This window comes from Felis catus, chromosome D4 (genome assembly GCF_018350175.1).
Source record: "Felis catus isolate Fca126 chromosome D4, F.catus_Fca126_mat1.0, whole genome shotgun sequence".
Classification (NCBI taxonomy): domain Eukaryota; kingdom Metazoa; phylum Chordata; class Mammalia; order Carnivora; family Felidae; genus Felis; species Felis catus.
The window spans coordinates 72,408,390-72,431,241 of NC_058380.1; the positions used below are offsets into that span (position 1 = coordinate 72,408,390).

Below are 22,852 nucleotides of genomic sequence, written 5' to 3' on the forward strand. Positions count from 1 at the left end.
AGTCGAACGCTGAACCAACTGAGCCAACCAGGCGCCCCTATTGGTAACTAATTTTAAATAAAAGAAAAAAGCCCTTCAAACCAACATTTGCAGAGATAATTCAGAAGGTTGTAATTTTAATAATTATAATGCAAAAATACAACTTCACACAAACTTAAGTTACAGATGGGAGTTCTGATTTATAAAAAAAACAAAATAAAATAAATCCCCTTCTTTGAACAGAGGAAGAACATACCACTAATTTAGGCCCTTTTTTAAAATAACACTACTTCAGGGGCACCTGGTGGCTTAGTCAGTTAAGTGTCCAACTCTTGGTTTCAGCTCAGGTAATGATCTCATGGTTTATGGGTTCAAGCCCCACATCGGGCTCTGTAGTGACAGCATGGAGCCTGCTTGGCATTCTGCCTCCTCTCTCTGCCCCTCCCTGGTCACTCCCTATCTCTCTCTTCCAAAAATAAATAAATATTTAAAAATAAGTAAAATACTACTACTTCAAAAGGAGAAAAGTATTTCTCTCAAGAACACAGATACCAATATTCCGTGGCTATAAGTCAACACATTTAAAGCAATGTTAATACTTATGAGCATTAATTTAAAGCAAATGGTTGTTTGGCTTATAAAGAATGAGTAAGATTAATGTTAGAACATAAATTTTTAACTCAATTTCAGATATTCATTTGTTTTGCCAACTAACAGAATCTACTAATATTAAGATTTAATTAAAGGACACATTTTGTTCCAAGATTTTTCTTTCCTTTAGAAATCCTGAGAGAATCCAAGAAGAAAAAGGCTGATATGCACAGATTAATGTATAAAACTTGTAACTTCAGAAAGCTTGCTTTGCGACCCAAAATGGAACTACTCACCAAAAGCAGCAGCCATAGGGGGTTCAAGGGATGGCTGGCCATCACCAGTAGGAAGGTCTAAACGAGTGAAGTCTCTGCTTTTGTCATTATTATATTTCACATTAAGGCTGGTGAGCTTGGAGAAGTCAATACGCAGAGTGCAGCATGCATTATAGATATTCTGGCCATCCAGAGCCTAAAGCATGTAAGAAAGGGACTGAGGTTTTGCAAGACAACAACACTGATAAATCAAGTAGCCTCTACTTTGACACAGAGTGGCAATTAGGTGTAAAGCAGAGAGTAAAGGACTAAAAGCCAAAGACTTGTGTTTACTTTTACCTAGGTCACTAACTGTGTCAACGTAAGAGAGAAAAAGAAAATCTCTTCAGTTTTTCACAATGTCATAATAATCCCTTTCTTGTCTATGGTAAGATCAAATGAAAGGAGAGAAATGTAAAAGCGTGGAAAACTTACACATTATTGAGCATCGTACTAGCTACCATTATGATTATTTTGTCCACAACAAATGTTTAAAAATGATTTGATTTTATATTTCATCGCATTTTTTAGCACACTTCACACAGTTTAAGATGAAACCACAACATATGAAATATTATCTCTTTTTTTCTCTTGTAAATCTATTTTATAATACTTTGAATAATAAATGAGGGAAATTTTGCAATTAGTTCTGACATAAGACCAAAGATCAGTAATTCTTACCCCCTTCACAATAATGAAAACTTATCAAAGGAATATATGTAGCCACTTGACTTTCACAAATGCTCAAATTTACAAAAATAGATACCAGAAACCCCAAAACATGAAAAATGCAAATATACAAAAAACACTGACTTATAAACAGTTATTGATGAGTACATCATCATAAAGGTACAAAGTAATATGTGCAGGTAAAGGGTACAGCAAATATAAAGTCCATATTCCTAATATGGCAGACAGTGTGTGGTACAGAAAACTACTAAAAACCTTAGTCCCAATCTTTGAAAAGAAATTAGAAATAATTCAGATACTGATAAAATATAGAATTAGGGTTAAGAATAGATCTCAATAGGAGATGAGTAAAATATAATCAAACTGAATATGAAATTTTCTACTTGTCAAAAGTCAAGCACTCGTGTACTAAAAAAAAAAAGACAATATAAACCAACAGCAGCAAGCTTCCTAAAATGTTGTATATTCACAAAATCAGAGCTCAACAAAATTCAGCAGTGAATACAGTTACAAAATTACAATCTTTGGGCGACTGAATCAAAATGAAGATACAAGAAAAAAGATAATTCTACTTTATTATTTAGATTTTATCAGGAATACTGTGCTCCACTTCTAGACTTTAAAAATATGACAGAAATGAGTCCCAAAGATCTGAGAAGTGATAAATGATTTGAAACCATTTCATATGAAGAAAGTAATCTTTAGCTTATCATTTTAAAAAGCATATGGAACAGTGCATTTAAAAGCAGTAAATTTTATATTACGTATGCTTTACTACAATTAAAAACACACAGTAAATTGCAGCAAGGGAGAAGACATGATGGCATTCTTTGGTATCACAGAAGACTAATTAACAAATGAAAAATGAAAAAAGATAGTAATTACCATTTTGGCATAATGTGCATTCACTGGGTCAGCATACTGAAGCAAGGCTTGAAACTGATTATTCTTTGTAAAGGTGATAATCTTCAAGACTGTGCCAAATTTAGAAAATATCTGGAAAAAGTTCACAGGTTAAATCTAAGGTAAAAATTAGGCTAATGTACTTTTATAAATATAACTCAATTCATAAATTCCATTTTTGTCTATTATTTTTTTAAGTTTATTTATTTTGGAGAGAGTGAGAACAAGTGGGGGAGGAACAGAGAGAGAGAGAGAGAGAGAGAGAGAGAGAGAGACAGAGACAGAGAGAGAGAGGGAGGGAAGGAGGGAGAGAATCCCAAGCAGGCTCTGTGCTATCAGCGCAGAGCCTGATGGCAGGGCTCAAACTCACGAACCATGAAATTTTGACCTGAGCCGAAATCAACAGTCAGACGCTTAACCGACTGAGCCACCTAGGCAGCCCTAATGAAAATAATTTCCTTTATTAAAATTGTCGGTACAAAAATGACTTAAATCAAGCCTAAGATGTTAATGTTTCAACATCCACGCATGGCCTAAAACAGTGCCTGACACACAACAGGCACTCAAATATTTAACCTATTTTATAGTATGTGATAAATGGCACAATATGAAAAACATGAGACTACAGTAGGAATTAATTACTGGTAAGAGATAATGGTGTTACAAAGCATATGAATGGAAGTGGAAGAGTCATATGGATCAACTATTTCACCTTGAGAATCAGCATCAACTTCTTAAGATTTTTATAGGCAGACAAACTATAAAATGTTCCTCTACAGGCCACTCTGTTAATTCATTCAATATTCAAAGAGCACTGTTCTAGGCCTTGGAAATCAGCAGTGAATAACAACAAAAGTCTATGCCCTAAGGAAAGACAGACGATAAATGAAAAACAATGTCTCATCATAAAAAAGTGTTATGAATAAAAATAAAAGGAAAAGGGATAAGAGTGAACTGGAATGTAACTTGGGAAGGTGCAAGACTGGTCAAAGAAGGCCTCTCTGAAGTGTCTTTGGAGAAGAGGAATAAACACAGTGTGGAGATTTCCTGACAGATACCTGGTTACCCTAGCAAGTTCTTACGATATACTTGCTCTACTCCATCACCAATAGCCACGGTTACTACAATGCACTTTGTTTTCCTCTTATATCCCATCCCATCTTAAGTGTGGATCTTAATCAGCCAGAAGCTTGTCCGTCCACTTTTAAGAATAAAAAGATAATTATTCCCTATGCTGGTAAGAATTTGCTATTATCACTATTATCAAATACTATATATGAATGTCCTTAATAGCCAAATAGTCCTTCCTCCCTTTTAATTACCTTTAGAAAGAATGATCAATAATAAATACCCTAAAGCACAGCAGCAAAAGAATAGGCAACTTCTACTACATCAAAATTTAAGACGTATGTGCATCAAAAGACACTATCAACAGAGTGAAACAGCAACCCACAAAACAGGAGATCATATTTGCAAATCATATCTGGTAAGGGGTTACTATCCAAAATATATGAAGAACTCCTATAATTCAACAACAAAAATCAGCAAAGGACTTAAAAATAATCAAATAGCCAATAAACACATGAAAAGATGCTCAGCACCACTAATCATTAGGGAAATGCAAATAAAAACTCAATGAGATTTCGCACTCATTAGGACAGCTTTTATCAAAAACAAAAAACAAACCCAGAAAATACCAAGGGTTGGGGAGGATGTGGAGAAAACAGAACCCTTGTGCACTGTTGGTAGGAATGTAAAATGATGTAGCTGCTATGGAAAATAGGATGGTGGTTCTTCAAGAAAAGTAAAAAAAAAAAAAAAATTACCATATGATTCAACAGTTCGACTTCTTAGTATAAGCCCAAAAGAACCAAAAGCAGGGACTTAAAGAGGTATTTATTTGTACATCCATGTTGGTAGCAGCATTATTTGCAAAAGATGGAAGCAACCTAAATGTCCATCCACAGATGAATGGATAAACAACAATGTGTTAAATACATACAAAGGAATATTATTCAGCCTTTAAAAGAAAGGATATTCTGATACATGCTACCACATGGATGAACCCTAAAGACACTTAAGTGAAGTAAGCCAGTCACAAAAGAACAAATTATCCATGGTTCCACTTATATAATGTAAAGAAGTCAAATACATAGACAGCAAGTAGAATGGTGGCTGCCAAGGGCTGAGAGAAAAGGGGAATGGGGAGGTATTTTTTAATGGGTGTGGGAGTTTCAATTTAGGAAGACAAAAAGCTTTTTGGAGATATAAGGTGAGTGGTGATAATTGCAAAACAATGAGAGTGTATTTAATGTCACTGATCTGTACACTTAAAAAACAGTTAAATGGTAAATTTTATGTATACTTTACAACCCCCAAATAAACTGTCCTAAAGTCCAAATACTCATTTTTGGCAAAATGCTAACAGATAATCAGCTTAGAGTCAAACACTTCTTTTTTTTTTTTTCTTTTTTTTTTTTTCAATGTTTATTTATTTTTGGGACACAGAGAGACAGAGCATGAATGGGCGAGGGGCAGAGAGAGAGGGAGACACAGAAACGGAAACAGGCTCCAGGCTCTGAGCCATCAGCCCAGAGCCTGACGCGGGGCTCGAACTCACGGACCGCGAGATCGTGACCTGGCTGAAGTCGGACGCTTAACCGACTGCGCCACCCAGGCGCCCCTAGAGTCAAACACTTCTTATAGGAGATAACACCACTGAACAAGATTTGCAGAACCAATTTGTCTTAGAAGGGCTCATCAAAAAATGTTATTACTTAAAATTAGTCTGAGGATTCTTTGTTGAAATTCCTTAAAAAAAAAAAAAAAAACAACGCAGTTAATTTAGTTATGGTCATATTTCAGAGTTCAGAACTTTGGGATCTTGGGCACCTGGGTGGCTCAGTCATTAAGCATCAACTTTGGCTTAGGTCAGGATCTCAGATTCCATGAGTCTGAGTCCCACATCAAGTGAGCTTGAGCCCCACTTTGTGTGATCTCGTTCCCTGCTTCGGGTGAGCTTGAGCCCCACCTAGAGTGATCTCCTGCCCCTCTGGTGAGCACGAGATCAGCTTCTCAGGTAAAACAAGAGCCCTGGGCAAGCCCTGCTTCTCTCTTTCTGCCCCTCGTGGGATTCTCCCTCCCTCTTTCTCTCTCTGCTCCTTGCTCACTAGTGCCCTCGCTCTCTCAAAACAAAAACCAAACAAACAAACAGCTGATCTTAATCTCTCATTTAACTGTTCTGAAAACATTAGGAATTTCTTTTTGTTCTTTTAATGAAAATTCTGGTCCTGTCACAGGCATTTCCTCAGTACACCCTGTGTGTTCTAGATAATATTCTTAAAATTTATAAAAGAATACCACACTTATCTTCTCAGCTGTCAAAGAATATAGATTTTATGTTGTATCTTTCTTTAAGATACAAGCATTCCTGGGAAAAGGTCTTGTATTTTCTTATTTCCATCCTTGGTGATACTGTGATCACAAACACACCCAGATCTATATAAGTGCATAATCTGAGTGTTGGGTAAAGGAGTAGTAATAGACTTTTTTACTGCAGCCACAGGTAGTATTCTAAACTACAAGTAAGATTATATCGTATATAATTTTGCTCTGGTTTACTTCTCTAACCACATTTCCTGATACTCTATATTACACTATTTATACCAACAATGTGCAGTTGTGTCTAGTTCTCTAAATGTACCAAGGGATTTCAGACATCTATGCCTATACACATGGCTATTCCCTTTTTCTTAGAACTCTATGCTTAATACCTAGTAAATTTTCATTTATCTTTTCCAAAATTCAGCTCAGGAAAGTAATGCCACCAGAAAATTCTCAGCCTCTCCCAAGTATCAACAGAGTTCATTCTCTTTCTTATTACTCCCTTCTTGGTCTCATATATATTTTTGTTTTACTTATACTGTGCTATACATTTGTTTACATATGTCTCCTTTAATTAGACTGAAAGCTCCTTGAAGGTGTGTATGTACACACACACACACACACACACACACACACACACACACACACACCTTGTCTTAATCATTTCTATATCATTGAGTAAAATTCTTGGCATATAAACAAGTACATCGTAAATGCTTATTATTAACTGATAAAGAATTATACTTAGACCTGACTGGAATTATGGCAACATGCAGTTTTTTGAAAATAATAAACATTCTTCATGTAAAATATCTCATTAATGAAGTAGTAAGAACATAAAATTCGCTTTCAAATCTGGAATTTTACACTAAATTATGCTTAGAACCTAGAAAATTTCTACTTAACCTTCAGATTTTATTAATGTTTACATTCTCTCATTTAACATGAACACCAACATGATGCACATCCTCACTCACTGCTGTGTTTGGCTGTGTGATTTTTAACTGAATGTGTTAACAGAATATAAATGGGTGGAACTGGCTAACCATGGACAGTTACCTAGGGTCCCCTGGATTGTATGTACTGACAGAGTAGCTTTAAACATCAATCTGATACTTTTGAACAAAGTAAGTGAGCAACACCAGGGAATCTAGGCTAATGCCTCAAGTGTGATTTTTTTAAAAATTTGAGAGAGAAAGCACGAGTGGGAGAGGAATGGGGCGGGGGGGGGGGGGGCCGCGGGTAGAGAGAGAGAGAATCCTAAGCAGTCTCTGCACTGTCAGCACAGAGCCTGATGCAGGGCTTGAGCCCATGAACAAACCACAAGATCATGACCTGAGCCGAAGTCGGACGCTTAACCATCTGAGCCAACCAGGCACCCCTCGAGTGTGATTTTTAACAACTTTTCATAATTACCAACAGTAATAATTTACCAACAATTTTAAACAGATTTGGTCTCATAAGATTAACATTCAGGAAAGTTTAATATATATGGATTTATTATTATTGATTACAGTAATAATTTGACTCTTTGATCCTACTTCTCTATTTATTTTTCTGTCATAAACACAAACACACAGACCCAACTCTTGATGTCTCCTATGCATTTAATCTTTTAAGACTTTAAAATGGGATGAAGAGAGAGGTGCCTGGGTGGCTCAGTGGATTAAGCACCTGACTCTTGATTTCAGCTCAGGTCATGATCTCACGGTTCATGAGGTCAAGCCCTAAGTCAGGCTCTGCACTGACAGCATGGAGCCTGCTTGGGATTCTTTCTTCCTCTCTCTCTACTCCTCCCCTGCTTGTGTGCACATGTGCGCACTCACTCTCTCGAAACAAACAAACAAACATTAAAAGGGGGGGGGAATGAAGAGAATACCAAAGATCAAATTCAGGTAAAATTAATCTTCATGGTGATGTTTATACATGGAGCACTTATCAGAAACTAAAAAAGTTCACTAGTATTCACTTGTAAAAAGTGTACTGGGGCGCCTGGGTGGCTCAAACATCCAAAAATAAATACACACTAAAAAAAACCCCAAAAACCTAGTGTATCGGCCATAAATTGTTTACAGTAATTTCTGTCCCCAATGAAACAGTAAGATTTAAGAACCAGAATTGTTGGGGCGCCTGGGTAGCGCAGTCGGTTAAGCGTCCGACTTCAGCCAGGTCACGATCTCGCGGTCTGTGAGTTCGAGCCCCGCATCGGGCTCTGGGCTGATGGCTCAGAGCCTGGAGCCTGTTTCTGATTCTGTGTCTCCCTCTCTCTCTGCCCCTCCCCCGTTCATGCTCTGTCTCTCTCTGTCCCAAAAATAAATAAAAACGTTGAAAAAAAAATTTTTTTTAAATAAAAAAAAAAAGAACCAGAATTGTATATTACTAGTACTGACTCTTTTAATAATTGCTTTTTAAAGTTATTTATCTTTACTCTGCAATTCAAAAAGATCAGTTCTTTATCTTGAAGACATTCATCTATTGGACATTCATAAAAAACTCCCATAAATAACAGTATTTGGAAGTAATGGACTACATGAGAACATTGTTTTGTACTATTTCAGTACACAAAGAAATTTTTTAGTATGCAAGGTTGAATTTACATTATGGAATTGTTGAGAAATGACTTCCTAACTTACAAACACTCTCTAGATTATGCAATCCAATCCAATGGCTTTAATTACCACCCATATGCTGATGATAACCAAATCTCCAGCCCTGAATTCCTACACTTGTTCCAAACTTATTTCCCAATTGTCTATTCAACATCAACCACTTGCATGCCTAATAGGTATCCCAAAATTATCTTGTCCAAAACACTACCTCTACCCTGCCCCAAATCTTCTTTTCCCTTTAGTCTTTACTATCTTAGTATAAAATTGCTCTATTTTACCAGAGGCTCACATCCAAAATCTGGAAGGCATTCTTGATTACTCCACTTTTTCTTCATAATCCACGATTACTCAACCCATCAGCAAATCCTTCCAAATATATCCATAATCACCACTTCCCGAGACCACATCCTCACATGGGTCACCACCATCTCTTACCTGGACTATGCTAAGATCCTCCACTTATGCCTACAATTTATTCTTAACACAGCAACAAGAGTGATTCCATTAAAACATAAATCTATCATCTTACTCCTCTACTCAAAATCCTCTAATGGCTTCCTATCTTACATAGTGTAAAGATTATAAAGGCTTTGCATCATCTGGATCCTAACCCCTTCTCTGATTCTATCATTTATAGTTTTCCCACTTTTCACAATTGCAATTACATAGCCTTATTTCTGATATTTCAACACATTAAGCACCCTTGCACTTAGACACTTCACACTTGCTGTTCTTTCTGTGTTATTCTACCACATACTTTAAGCCTCTGCTCAAATATCATCATATTGAAAACCTCCGTTAACTTTCCTCACCTGAAATAGCACCACTCTCATCTCACTCACTCACTCCCCTTACCATGAGCTAAAGAAAAAAATACTAACTTCAAGAGATGTCAGAGAAGAGCTTAGCTAATGCCAACTCTTCAGAAAAAAAATATAAAATAATATGCTAATTAATTACAACAGGTGCAACCAACTCCATACTTCCATGTATTATCCCACCACAATATTCATCACATTTTTAGGCTATTACTTAGGAAGTTATATCTTACCCACAAGACCAGAGCAAGGATCAGTTTCTTACAGTGCAATTTACTAGTGTCTAATAATTACAGCTAACATTTCTTGAGCACTTAATATGTATCTTTCTAATGTATACCTTAATATTTCTAGGTGCCTTAAATGCATTAACTCATGTAATCTTCACAATAAAGATATAAAGATACATTCACAGTAAAGATATAAAGATATATAAAAGATAGACACCATGTCCAGCCCCATTATATAAATAAGAAAAAGATACAGAGAGGTAAGTTAGTTGCCCAGGGTTATACAGGTAGTAAGTGGAAGAGCCAGGATTCAAACCAGCTCCAGACCCTGTATCCTTAATCATGTTATACTACACTTTAGTTGGCTAATGACACAGAGTGCTAGGGGAGAGGGCTCAGTTAATGCAATGAGAGAAAGGCTGAGGAGGCAAATTTGAGCTGTAGACTGAATGATGTAGGTTCAACTAAGTGACCGTCTCAGTGAAGTGTTTTGGAAAGAAATAGGAGATAGAAACGGACTAAGACATGAGTAAACTGGGGGCAAAGGGCCAGAAAAGCCAGTGGCTAAATAAGCAGAAGGGTGTTAGGAAATGAGGTTAAAGAGAAGGGGAGAGGTCTGCATGTGGGACCTTAAGGGCCTTGGTAAGGGCTTTGATTTCATTCCGACAGCAAGGGAAAAGAGGATTAAACAAGGAAGTGTGATAACTGAAAGGCTGAGAGTCCTGCTTACTACTAAGGACTCTCAGAATTACTCCTCTTCACTCTGAAGGACCCCATGATCTTTTGGGAGAGAAACAAGGTTTGTTACTGCTCTCAGGGAAAAAATAAATGGAATGACAGGGCAGAACCACAAGACTCTAGCTAAACTCAAGGCTGAATGATGGCACTGTTGAGCCACAGGTGCAAGAACATCTTCTGTAAAACAGCGTTAGTAAGTTAGTAGTAGCTTCGATGTTACCGTTACAAAAGCAAACAAACACTGCTGATGGATCACAGTGCTCACTGACACTCTGGGATAAACATAGGACAAGAAAAGTCACCAGAACTAAGAAGCCAATCACTTAAGCAACTGCTGAAACCTTTGTAAGGAAGAAGCGTGGCTATGGATAGTACTGTTAAGGCCTTTCCTAGACATGCTTCACAAATGAGTATATTTAGAAAATGGTATGCATAAAACTACTATAGGGAACACAGTAGGCCTAATAAATGGTATATTTTGATATTTATATGCATGGCACAGGAAGTGTGTTGGGAAATGTATCTGAACTTTATTGCCAATTAGTACAATGACTGTGGGAAAGTAATGTGACTTTAAGGACCCCAGCTTCCTAATTTATAAAATGTGAGAATAGGATGGAAGGTACTTCAATTCTTTTCTTTTTTTTTAATTATTTTTTTAACGTTTATTTATTTTTGAGACAGAGAGAGAAAGAGCATGAACGGGGGAGGGTCAGAGAGAGAGAGACACACAAATCCGAAACAGGCTCCAGGCTCTGAGTGGTCAGCACAGAGCCCGACGCGGGGCTTGAACTCACGAACCGCGAGATCATGACCTGAGCCGAAGTCGGACACTTAACTGACTGAGCCACCCAGGCGCCCCGGAATGTACTTCAATTCTTAAACACACATGCACATATACATCCCTATGACTCTTCACTTAGTAGTGCAAAGCCAAAGGTTTGGAAAACAGTTAAATGATTCTGGACTGACTTGGCATCACACTATGCAGTACATACTGAGATATAAATTTGAAAATAAGTATATGTTTTAGTGTTTAAAATTTTTTAAATATTTATTTATTTTTGAGAGAGAGAGTATGCACGCCTGAGCGAGGGATTGGGGCGGGGAGAGGGAGAGTGGGGGGGGGGGAGAGAGAGAGAGAGAGAGAGAGAGAGAGAGAGAATCTGAAGCAGGCTCCAGGCTCTGAACTGTTAGCACAGAGGTGGATGCAGGGCTTGAACCCACAAGCTAGGAGATCATGACCTGAGCTGAAGTTGGATGCTTAATTGACTAAGCCACCCAGGTACCCGTTTTAGTGTTTTAACATTACAGTGTATGGCTTGACAAGTATGAGGGAATGGAATCAATATGCAGCAAAAGAGGACAAAAACTAATTGAAGTTTTTGGGCTAGATACCAAGTAATTGTACGTTACATTTTGAGGATATGTATATATGGAGTATTAGTTAAAACTGTAACAAGCAGGGGTGCCTGGGTGGCTCAGTTGGTTAAGCAGCCGGCTTTGACTCAGGTCATGATCTTGCAGTTTATGAGTTCAAACCTCACATTGTGCTCTCTGCTGTCAGCACAGAGCCCACCTTGGATCTTCTGTCCTCTTCTTTCTTGCCCTCTTTTGGAAATATATAAACACACACACACACACACACACACACACACACACACACACACATATGTATAACAAGCATACAAAACACAACATTGGACTTCATATTAGGAGGCTTGAGTTCTAACTGTCTCTTCAGTTACTCTCTACAATATTTAATTAACTCTCAGTTTTACTCACCACAAAATTATGTAACTTAGTTACCTTCCAGTTCTTAAATTCGACACTCTCATAGTAGGCCATGATGTGGTGGGGTGCCTTTTATCACAACAGTTTGGACATATTAATGGGTAGTCTATGAAAATTATGTTGACCATCAGTCAGTATTTAACATGATACTTCCATTTTATACATGAAGAGTTACCACATACTTTCCTTTCAGAGTTTCTAAAATGAAAATACTCAAATGTAAGAAAGAGTTAATAGAATAACTACTATCAGTGTGTTTTTAATAGGATTCTATGCTTTGTTCATTTTCATGCTTATGTATTTTTAAAAAAGAATTTCTTACATACCCTTTTATATCAAGTATTTAAGTTAGAAAAATGAAGCTATAGAAAAGTTATCTCTGGGCGCCTAGGTGGCTCAGTTGATTGAGCGTCCAACTTCACTCAGGTCATGATATCGCAGCTCACGAGTTCGGGCACTGCATCGGGCTCTATGCGGACAGCTTAGAGCCGGGAGCCTGCTTCAGATTCTGTGTCTCCCTCTCTCTCTGTCCCCCCCCACTTGTGTTCTCTCTCTCTCAAAATAAACATTAAAAAAAATTATCTCTAATAGATACTATTTCCTACATAAAACAGGATGCCTAAGGTTATTATTATTTAAACATATATACCAGCCAAAAAAAAAAAAAAAAAAGTTAAGATATAAACATCAAAAGCTACAGAGGTCACATTTGCCTCTTAAGAGTGTTGTTCCACTTTACCTGATGAAGAACTTCCAGAGTAACAGGGTAAAAGAGGTTTTCAATAATTATTCGGAGCACAGGGCTCTGCCCAGGTATGACTGTGCCTTCATTGGTAGGAGCTCCAGGAAGGGCCAGGCTTCCTGACTGGACAGCGCTGACAGCCTGCAGTGCAGCTTGGGCTCTCTATAAAACAATCCAAAATAAGGAAAAAAATACATATCTACTTTCTCTAGATGCACATATCCTAAATTTGTAATCAGTTAAGATTCAAAAGACTTGCTTTCTTATCACAATGACACAATATTTAAGAAAGGTACTTAAAGTTACTTGAAGAAATGAAAAAAAACACATGGCAAAAAAAAAAAAAAAAAAGGAAAATGTGGAGATGATTTTTATTTCCTAATTTTTAAATAACAGGAAAAAAAAGTGAAAGCAACATTAAAGATGACTTAAAAACCACTCAAGTCCCTCTTCTTTTTCCCTCCCTGAACCACTGAGTTCTAAAACCTTTGGGTGGCATATGATAGACGCAAATATGGAGCTATGGTGGTTCAGAGGGGGTTAGGAATGCATCCCTATAGGAAGGCATCCTGGCATAAGCATCAGAGCCTGAGCGATGAGGACAGCATCTACACAGTAGGCTGCCTGGCAAGGGCAACTTGAGCCCAAACAAGCTAAGAAAGGTATCTAGTGTGGGGGTGGTTCAGTGCTAGACATCAAACCTGAGGAATATGAAAAGGGTAAGAAATGCATCCAGAAGAGAATAGCCTGGCAGGACTGTTAGAGCCCAAGGAGAGTTAGGAAAGGGTCCACATGGTGTGAACCAATGTAGTGAAGACAGTCCAAGCAGGGTGAAGAGGAGGCCCATGAAGGCCTGACCAGGGTAAGAAGGTAATTCAACGGTGGGGCAGCCTAAAATAGGATGTAAGAACCCAAGCAGGGGCAGGCAGACAAGCTTTTATTTTTTTTTAGCAAGAAGACAATATTTACTTATAATAGAACATTTACGGAGCACTAATTGCAGGTATCATTCTATGCATTCACTATACAACTCTCTTTAATTCTCACAACAATTTACGAGACATGTATTATTACATTTTTTTCAGATGAGAAAACCGAGTCTGAGATGAGTTAAATGGTTTGTCTGGAGTCACACAGAGGACTGTAAACAGTGGTACTTAAACACTTGATGAAAATCTGAAAATGTCTCAAACACAATTCTGAACCCCACTTCTGTCAAACTCCTGGAAACGTCTCCTATTTTTATTGTTCTTGTTGTTGTTATTGAATTACAGTTGACGTACAATGTTATATTAGTTTCAGGTGTACACCATTGTGATTTGAAAATTCTATATATTGCTCAATACTTACCACAAATGCAGGCACCATCTGCCACCATACAACGCTAGTACAATATTATTGACTATATTCCCTATGCTGTACTTTTTATCTACATGACATTTATAACTGGGAGTCTGCACTTCTTAATACCTTTCACCTATTTTGCCAAACCCTCCTCCCAACCACCTTCCTGTGTGGCAACCACTAGTTTGCTCTGTGTATTTAAGAATTTGTTTTTTGTTTTTAACTTATTTTCTAGATTCCACATATAAGTAAATCACATATTTGTCTTTCTCTGTCTGATTTATTTCACTTAGCATAATACCCTCTAGGTAGATCCATATTGTTGCAAATGGCAAGATTTCATTCGGCAGATGAGTTTTGAAATAGCATGCTCCACTAAAAAGACCAGAGTGCCCTAAAACAAGTCGAGTTCCAGAGCTGGAGCAAAGACAGTACAAAATGAGTAACTTTTTTGTTTCTTTGGTTTTTTTTGTTTGTTTTTACTAGGATGCAAAGAACTGTTCAAATATTTATGGAAACATGCCAAAAGATAGAAGACAGCTTCTTGAAGGGGCTCCCACTGGCCAAATATAGGACAGTTTCAGAATCAAAATAGTGATTGTAACAAATAACAACCCATCAAATAAAACAGGAAACCTTAAATCCATACTGGTATAAGTTAACAGTTGGTAAGAAGTATATATATATACTGCTTTAAAGTACCTTCCCCCAAAATATTCCTCTTTCTTCTTTGTAAGTCATAACTTTACAGTGGAGAAGCCAAACATGAGCCTCATCAAGGAATTTAAGAGCACAACATCAGTAATGCAACAAACTGAAATTATGTGCCACCTGATATGATGCAATGAGAAAAAAAAGGACATTACTTCTACGATGTTCCTGTCAAACTATATACACTGAATGTAATCACAAGGCAATATCAGATAAACTCAAATTGAGGGAAATCAAGACGACAGACTGCCTACAATTATCCAAAGTGTCAAATCAAGGTCATGAAAGTCAAAAACTGAGGAACTGTTTCAGACTAAAGAACACTAAAAGATGTGACTTCTAAACAGATCATGTGATTCTAAATAATGTTTGTTTTGCTGTAATAAACATTACTGGGATGATAGGCAAAACTTGAATGGGGACTGAGGACTGAATGTCAATTTCCTAATTTTGACCTCTATATTTTGGTTGTGTAGGAAAATGTCCTTGCTTATAGGAAATGCACACTAAAATATTGGACAATGAAGACCGATCAGGTAAGCAACTTATTCATAAATGCCTGAAGAAATCAAAACTTGTATTGTATCTGTAACTCTTTTTCAATTTTATGACTGCCTCAAAATTTAAAACCATTATTTAGAAAATGAAGTGGGTGAAGGAAGGAAAATTTAAGGGAAAAAAGCATGGTTAATGATTAATGAAATCAAATGCAAGTTTTCATCAATCTCGTTGTTCCATTCTCATCATTCCTTAAGAATGGTGATAATTAGTCTGTGCCACAAAATGAAAAAAAATCACCACTTTTTTACATATTATATTCACTTCCAATTTTAAATTAACATTTCTTGTGTTTTGCTTTTATTATTTTATTTTTTTTTCAATGTTTTTTTTTATTATTATTATTTTTTTTTTTTTTGGGACAGAGAGAGACAGAACATGAACGGGGGAGGGGCAGAGAGAGAGAGGGAGACACAGAATCGGAAGCAGGCTCCAGGCTCTGAGCCATCAGCCCAGAGCCCGATGCGGGGCTCGAACTCACGGACCGCGAGATCGTGACCTGAGCCGAAGTCGGACGCTTAACTGACTGAGCCACCCAGGCGCCCCTGTAGTTTCCGTTTTTAATTAGACAAAATATTCAAGTAAAAAAAAAATAAAATTGAGGCACACTCTCCACAGAGGGCAACAGAAAAGTTGGGGGTGGGAGAAAATGAGAAATATTTTCTTAATATAAAGAGATTATTTCACATAGAAGATTTATGTTCTGTGTATTTGATGCTAAAAATTATGAGGCAGCAGAATTCCTACTATGGGAGATAATTTTTTAAATGTTTTCTAAACAAACTCGCTGGAATAGTTTAATAACTTAATAAAGGAAACAGCAGTAGCATGACTGGAAATGCAAGTATTTCATCAAGGTGAGGGGAGGACAAATAGACTTCATATAAAATTTAAACATGTCTGGATAACGTGAAAAAGACATTTCTAAAATTGAGATAGAAATGAATGTACAATAAAATGCACAGATCTTAAGTGTAGAGTTAGATGATTTTTTAAGAAAACATTTTTAGGCAAAATCTTTCCATGGTTATCTCTGCAGATTTATAAATGTCCACCCACAAGGTAAAAAACCAAAATAAAACAAAACTGTCTATACCCTAATGATGGTTATTAATAAAACCATTTCTCAAATGCTGTACCTCAAAATACAATCTAAAATTTTTAGCTATAATTTTAGTTTACATATTTTTTAAGCTTATTTATTTATTTTGAGAGAGACAGAGAAAGCACAAGTGGGGGAGGGGCAAAGAGAGGGGGAGACAGAGAATCCCAAGCAGGCTCTGCACTGTCAGCTTGGAGCCTGATGTGGGGCTAGAACTCACTAAACCACAGGATCATGACCTGAGCCAAAACCAAGAGTTGGATGCTTAACTGACTGAGCCATCCAGGTGCCCCAACTATAATTTTAGTTTAAATAAAAGATAAAGATACTTGAAGGGCTCCTCAGTTGGTTGAGCAGCTGACTCTTGATTTCAGCTCAGGTCATGGTCCCAGGCTGAGCTCTGTGCAGAGTGCGAAGCTTGCTTAAGATTCTCTCTCTCTCTCTCTCTCTCTCTCTCTCTCTCTCTCTCTCTCTCTCTCTCTCTCCCCCTCTCCCTCTCCCTCTCCCTCTCCCTCCCTCCCTCCCTTTGCACTTCTCCCCTGCTTGTGTTCTCTCTCAAATAAATAAATTTTAAAAAATATTTGATATTCACCTGACCCTCTCTGGCAAGTATGTCCATAGGCTGGAAAAGAAGTTATGTGCATGTTTTGGGTTACCTTGTTATTCAGAGGATAAAAGATAATGAAATAGTAATTTATCAGTTTCCCAGGGCTGTCAGAAAAAAAAAAGACATTTGGTACATTTTATATATGCAAACAAGTACCTTAAATTCTGACTTCAACTTTGGTGTAGGACTTTGAATAAAAGAAAAACTATTATATTTTATCAAACATCAATGTATAAAAATTGCACAAAAATAACAAAATGGAAAGGGCACTAGCAAGAAATCAAGGCTATCGAAGAATTAACTAGGTCATTTCAGCTGGCTTTGGTTGCCAAGCAACTGGAATGCCTCACAGTTTCTCTTTAGAATAATCCAGTCTTTAAGAGTTTTATTAAATTGTTTATTCCTTGTTCAAGACTTATTCCAACATATTTAGGAATCACACTAATAAGAAAACTGCCAAGACTTACATGAATGAAAATTTAAAACTCTAGTGAAAGACAGGAGTCAAAATACATCCTCCTCAAAAGAATCATAGAGCAATATAAATATGTTAATTATCTCAAATTAATCTATAAAATCAACCCAATTCCAATTGTGTTTTTTTTTTGGGGGGGGGGGTAGAAGTTATCTAAATAATTCTATTATATATGGAGACATAAGTAAAATACAATAGCTAATTAATGTCTGAAAAAAGAGTATAAAAGAGGGCTTTGCCCTACAAAATATTAATACTGGAGACATTAGCTCTAGGGACATGAAAACAGGAATGGAACAGAAGTGAATACAAAAGGTAGTCTGGATTAGACATGGAGTGCACACCATGTGAGTAGCACAGACATAAGGGTATATCAGAGCCAGGCAAGCAGAATGTGTATGCATGTCTAAGAAGGGTATACATGCATGTTTTAAGTAGGTACAGCAAATGTACAGAAAACTAGAACATGACAAAGAACAAGTTTCACATAAGTAGATAATAAATGGGTTATTCAAAAAAAACGATAAAGGAGAAACTGGTCAATGGGAGTTAAAAAGGAGATCAAAGCCTACCCTCACTCCCCACCTCCAAAATATTTCTAATAAAACAAAAATTTAAACATTTAAATAAAAACAACTAAAACATAAAAATATGAGAAGAAAATACAGGTAAAAAAAATTAAAAAAAAATTTTTTTAATGTTTATTTATTTTTGAGGCAGAGAGAGAGCATGAATGGGGGAGGGTCAGAGAGAGAGGGAGATACAGAATCTGAAACAGGCTCCAGGCTCTGAGCTGTCAGCACAGAGCCCGACACGGGGCTCAAACTCACGGTCCGCGAGATCACGACCTGAGCCGAAGTCGGACGCCTGACTGAGCCACCCAGGCACCCCAAAAACAATTTTTTTAATGTTGGTATACTAGGTCCTGATGAGCATGGTATCAAAATCAGAAACCATAATACAATCTTAAGAGATTTGACTATTGTGTAAAAATATTTTTAAAACCGCATTAGTAGACAAAACTCAGAGACAGAAAGTAGACTGTGGCTGCCAGAGGCTAGGGGGGCAGAAGAATGCGGAATTAGCGTTTAGGGCATAGAGTTTCAATTTGGGAAGGTGAAAGAATTTATTTTTTTAAGTTTATTTACTTATTTTGAGAGAGAGAGAGAGAGAGAGAGAGAGAGAGAGAGAGAGAGAGAGAGAAGGAGGAAGGGGAGAGGGAGAGAGTGTGAGAGAGAATCCCAAGCAGGCTCTGCACTGTCAGCACAGAGCTCAAAGCAGGGCTTAATCTCACAAACCATGAGATCATGACCTGGTGTCCCAAGGTGAAAGAATTCTGGAGAAAGATGGTGGTGATGGATTGCACAATATGAATGTACTTAATGCTGCTCGGCATTTACAAATGGTCAAAATGGTAAATTTTATATGTAATTTACCACAGTGTTAAAAATGGGGAAAAAAACTGCATCAACAGAAATCACTATATAAGTTATCAAATAAATATTAAGTAAACAATAAGATACGATTTCATCCTCTAATAAAGATGACAGGAAAACTGCTTGCTTACATATATGAGTGGCACCCTAAGCTGGCACATATTCTTTAAAAAAAAGCAATCATGTGGGTCACCTGGGTGGTTCAGTCAGTTAAGTGACTGACTTTGGCTCAGGTCATGATCTCACCATTCATTAATTCAAGCCCCCCATTGGGCTTTCTGCTGTCAGCACAGAGCCCACTACGGGTCCTCTTTCTCCCTGTCTCTCTGCCCACTCCCCCCCCGCCCCCACACTTGCACACATACCCTCTCCCTCTAAAATAAACATTAAAAAAAGCAATCATGAAACGTATATCAAAATATAAAATATGCATATGCTTAGTCCCAGCAATTTCACTGCCACAAATGTTAACTAGTAAGAAAATGTTGCAAGTGTGGTAGGATATGTAAGAATGTTGCTATAGTGCTATTTCTAAAAAGTGTAAAATTGGAAACAATTTCAATGTCTATTAACAAGACATTGGATAGATTATGGCTGTCTTATAGAAGGGAGTATTATGCATTCACTTAAAAACTGTGAAGTAATTCTGCCTTTATAGCTATCAAAAAAATATCCATGATACATTATAAAGAAAAAATATGATCTTTCAAAACATTAGGATTCCACTTATGTAAAATTATATACACAGATAATAATACACCTGGATAGAGAAGGAATACACACCAAACTGTTAGCAAATGTTAATTAGTTGTCTCTGGACAACTGTGTTGTTGTTGTTGTCATTTTTACTTTTCTGGACTATTTGAATGTTTTACCATGAGAATGGATGCTATTTAGAATTTTGAAGTCAATTTTTCATTTATAAAAGTCTACACTATTTAAAAATGTCTAACATCTCATTTACTAAGTTTATATAGGTTATTATATGCCACTAATATCTCTTAGAACAAGCTAAGGGTTATGCACAGAAAAAGTCTTTGTTTTAAAAATGTGGAAAACTAAGTTAAATTCAGTAGCTTGCACTATAATGACTTTCAGCACAGAATCAAAGGGCTGGAGGAGTTCTTTTACCTAGAGCAAGACCATAGGGCCCAAACATGCTCATAACATAATAAAAAAACCTCTTTCTTGCTTTGTGGATCAATTTTTCCTACCCTTAAGTAACTTCAAATTACTATTTTAGCTACTACAAATCAACCTCGAGAGACACAAAAGATGAACTATAGTCAATATGAACTATATCAAAATAAAAACTGAAAAATGAGGTTAGAGATGTTGATATTCTACATTCCACATTCACCTAGAAGAGTCAAAAACCATTTAATGAACATATCTATACAAATTCTTATTAACATCTTAAATGTTAACATCAAATAGAAGCGGCACTGAAATTCTTAATGCCTTTGTTATATATTCTAAGTATTCTATAAAAAGTTCCTTTTGGACTTGAAATTTTAAGAGATAAGAATGTAAGTTTTTCTCTTACTCGTGAAAAAAGTTTCAAGGGCAAACTAAATTTCTGCCATTTCTGCAGTCAAATGCTCTGCCTCTGAGCTATACCCCCAGTATCTGTCATTTCTAGCACCGCAACTTCAAACGTATTTCTAAATGGCACTACTTAAGCCTTCAGGTAAGAATTTACATACATAATCTTTACTAATAAAGCATCCTAACAGGAAGGAACATGATTTTTTTTCCTCTCTGAGAAATAGAAAATTAATCTTAAGCTATTATACCATGTATTCTTGTAGCTTTTTTTTTTTTTGTAGCTAATTTTTTAAATGCTTTCAATACTTACAGCTTGATTAGGTAGATTGTCAGTCTTAAGTTCTCTGTGATTGGAATACTGAATAAAAACAGGCTGGCTTCGAAGGTGAGGAGTAACAGGAGTGTAGTAATTCACCATAGTAACAGCAGCTTCCTCAGAAGCCATTTCTAAGAAAGCCTGTAATAAACACAAGAAAGTAAAGTGAAAGCTCATGTTTTTGAAAGACAGCTAAGAACTATGAAAAAACTCTTGCTTCAAAGTGTACCACTGATGTTAAGTGAAAATACATATGAAAAGTCGAGCTCAATAAAGGATTTGGGACTGGGAAATTGCCAGTTGAATAAATGATTTCATGTGGTTTTTGGTTTTCCTCTTTTTTCTCTTTCTTCTAAAATCTAGAAATAATTAAAAAGGTGAAAATAAAGGTGAGCATCAGTACTGTAAAATGGATGCTTTCAGGGGTTAGAATTTAATAGTTCTTTCCTAAATAAGAACTTCTCCAAGATGGGGCATAATGATTTGCTCTTTCACCTTTTAATTAAATAGCTGTTTATGATACACTTAAGTTTATGATACAATTAAATGCAGAATTCAGGTGTAAAGGCTCAATTGTTCAAGTTAGGGAAATGGGATAACATCTTTCCTACATTAAGTCAATATTGATTTGAATCATTCAAGTGACTGTTTCTGAGATCTGTGTTAAAAAATACAGAGGCAACAAACCCAAAATGAAGTCACCTGTACTAAGCCCGACTAAGCCCACATCACCAAACCAGGAGTTAATACCTAACAATTATAGTTTCAACCTCTCCCAAGATTAGAATCTTAAACCAGTTCATCTGGAATTACTTGGTCAGCACTAGTGAGGTTACCTGCCTGACAGACCCCAACCATTCCCTAAAGGAAGATGACCTTGCCTCAAACAACTCACTCTACTAGCAACTTCCTTGTCCCACCCTATTCTGCCTACGGAAGTCTTTCATTATGCACTGCTCTTCACAGCTCCTTTCTATCTGCTAGATGAAATGCTACCCAATTCACGAATCCTTGAATAAAGCCAATAAAATCTTTAAAATTTACTCAACTGAATTCATCTTTTAACACCTGTAATCATTGTACGAATATTAGATATCTGCAAAATAACACAGGAAGAGCTGAGATCAGAAAAGGCTCCTTGAGATCTATGTCTTATTCCACACATGGCTTCTTCCAGCTGTAAGAACTCCTGAAACTTCCGTGAGAGGTTCTGCCACCCCTATCATAATGGTTAGTTACAAAGATGAAATACTAACCATTCTGAGCCCTCAGAACTACCTATAATGAACATCTCAAATTAAAAATGTATAGGAAGAACTCCTGATCCAAGTCCATGCAAATTTCTAGTTTGATAACTCAATTCTTTTTTACTACAACAGAGCATGTAATTAGCAAGTGTACAGTAGCCACTTCAAATTATATATAAAACACAATTTATAAAAATATGTTTATTAACAAAATTTCCTGAACATAGGAAATGGCAAATATCTCTAAGTCAAACTATTTATTTGTTTATAGTTATCTTACTAAGTGTTTCTATTTGGCAAATATTCCAGTAAAGGAATATTAACCTGACAAATGTTAAATGTGATGCTTAACTGTATCCATCAAATGTCACAAATGAACCAATTAAATGCTTTAATTAACAACATTCTATGAAGTAGTAATGTTAGCCACACCACAATAGATCAAATATCATTAATTAACTGATCCTCAATAAACAAATAAATTCTACTATCTTCAAGAAATGCATTTTAAAACCATTATCTGTATTAGTAATATGCGTTTACTAATTTTTCTAAGGAAGATAAAAATGATCAAGGTAACCAAAAAGCAATAGCAACATTTCCTGTCTGGTTTTTAATCACCTTTTGAACAAAGAATATATAAACTTTTTGCTAATAATATTCACTATATAGAGGGAGAGTATCTTTCTGAAAACCCCTTCATAAATGCAAAGAAC

At 36.5% G+C, this 22,852-nt stretch overlaps 1 protein-coding gene across 11 annotated transcripts in view; it reads right to left on the reverse strand.

Moving 5' to 3' along the window:
- Positions 1-22,852, reverse strand: part of PTBP3 (polypyrimidine tract binding protein 3) — a 126,833-nt gene that overhangs the window by 40,968 nt on the left and 63,013 nt on the right. For 9 of the 11 annotated variants that reach the window (XM_045043714.1, XM_045043717.1, XM_045043715.1 and 6 more), the window contains 4 exons: positions 20,884-21,030; positions 12,790-12,954; positions 2,460-2,570; positions 867-1,041 (listed from right to left, as the gene is read on the reverse strand). In XM_045043714.1, coding sequence (XP_044899649.1) covers positions 867-1,041; positions 2,460-2,570; positions 12,790-12,954; positions 20,884-21,030 — 598 coding nt within the window. Of the gene's footprint in view, positions 1-866; positions 1,042-2,459; positions 2,571-12,789; positions 12,955-20,883; positions 21,031-21,938; positions 21,962-22,852 lie in introns of those variants that run through there. The other 2 variants (XM_045043720.1, XM_045043719.1) reach the window with 2 other exon arrangements.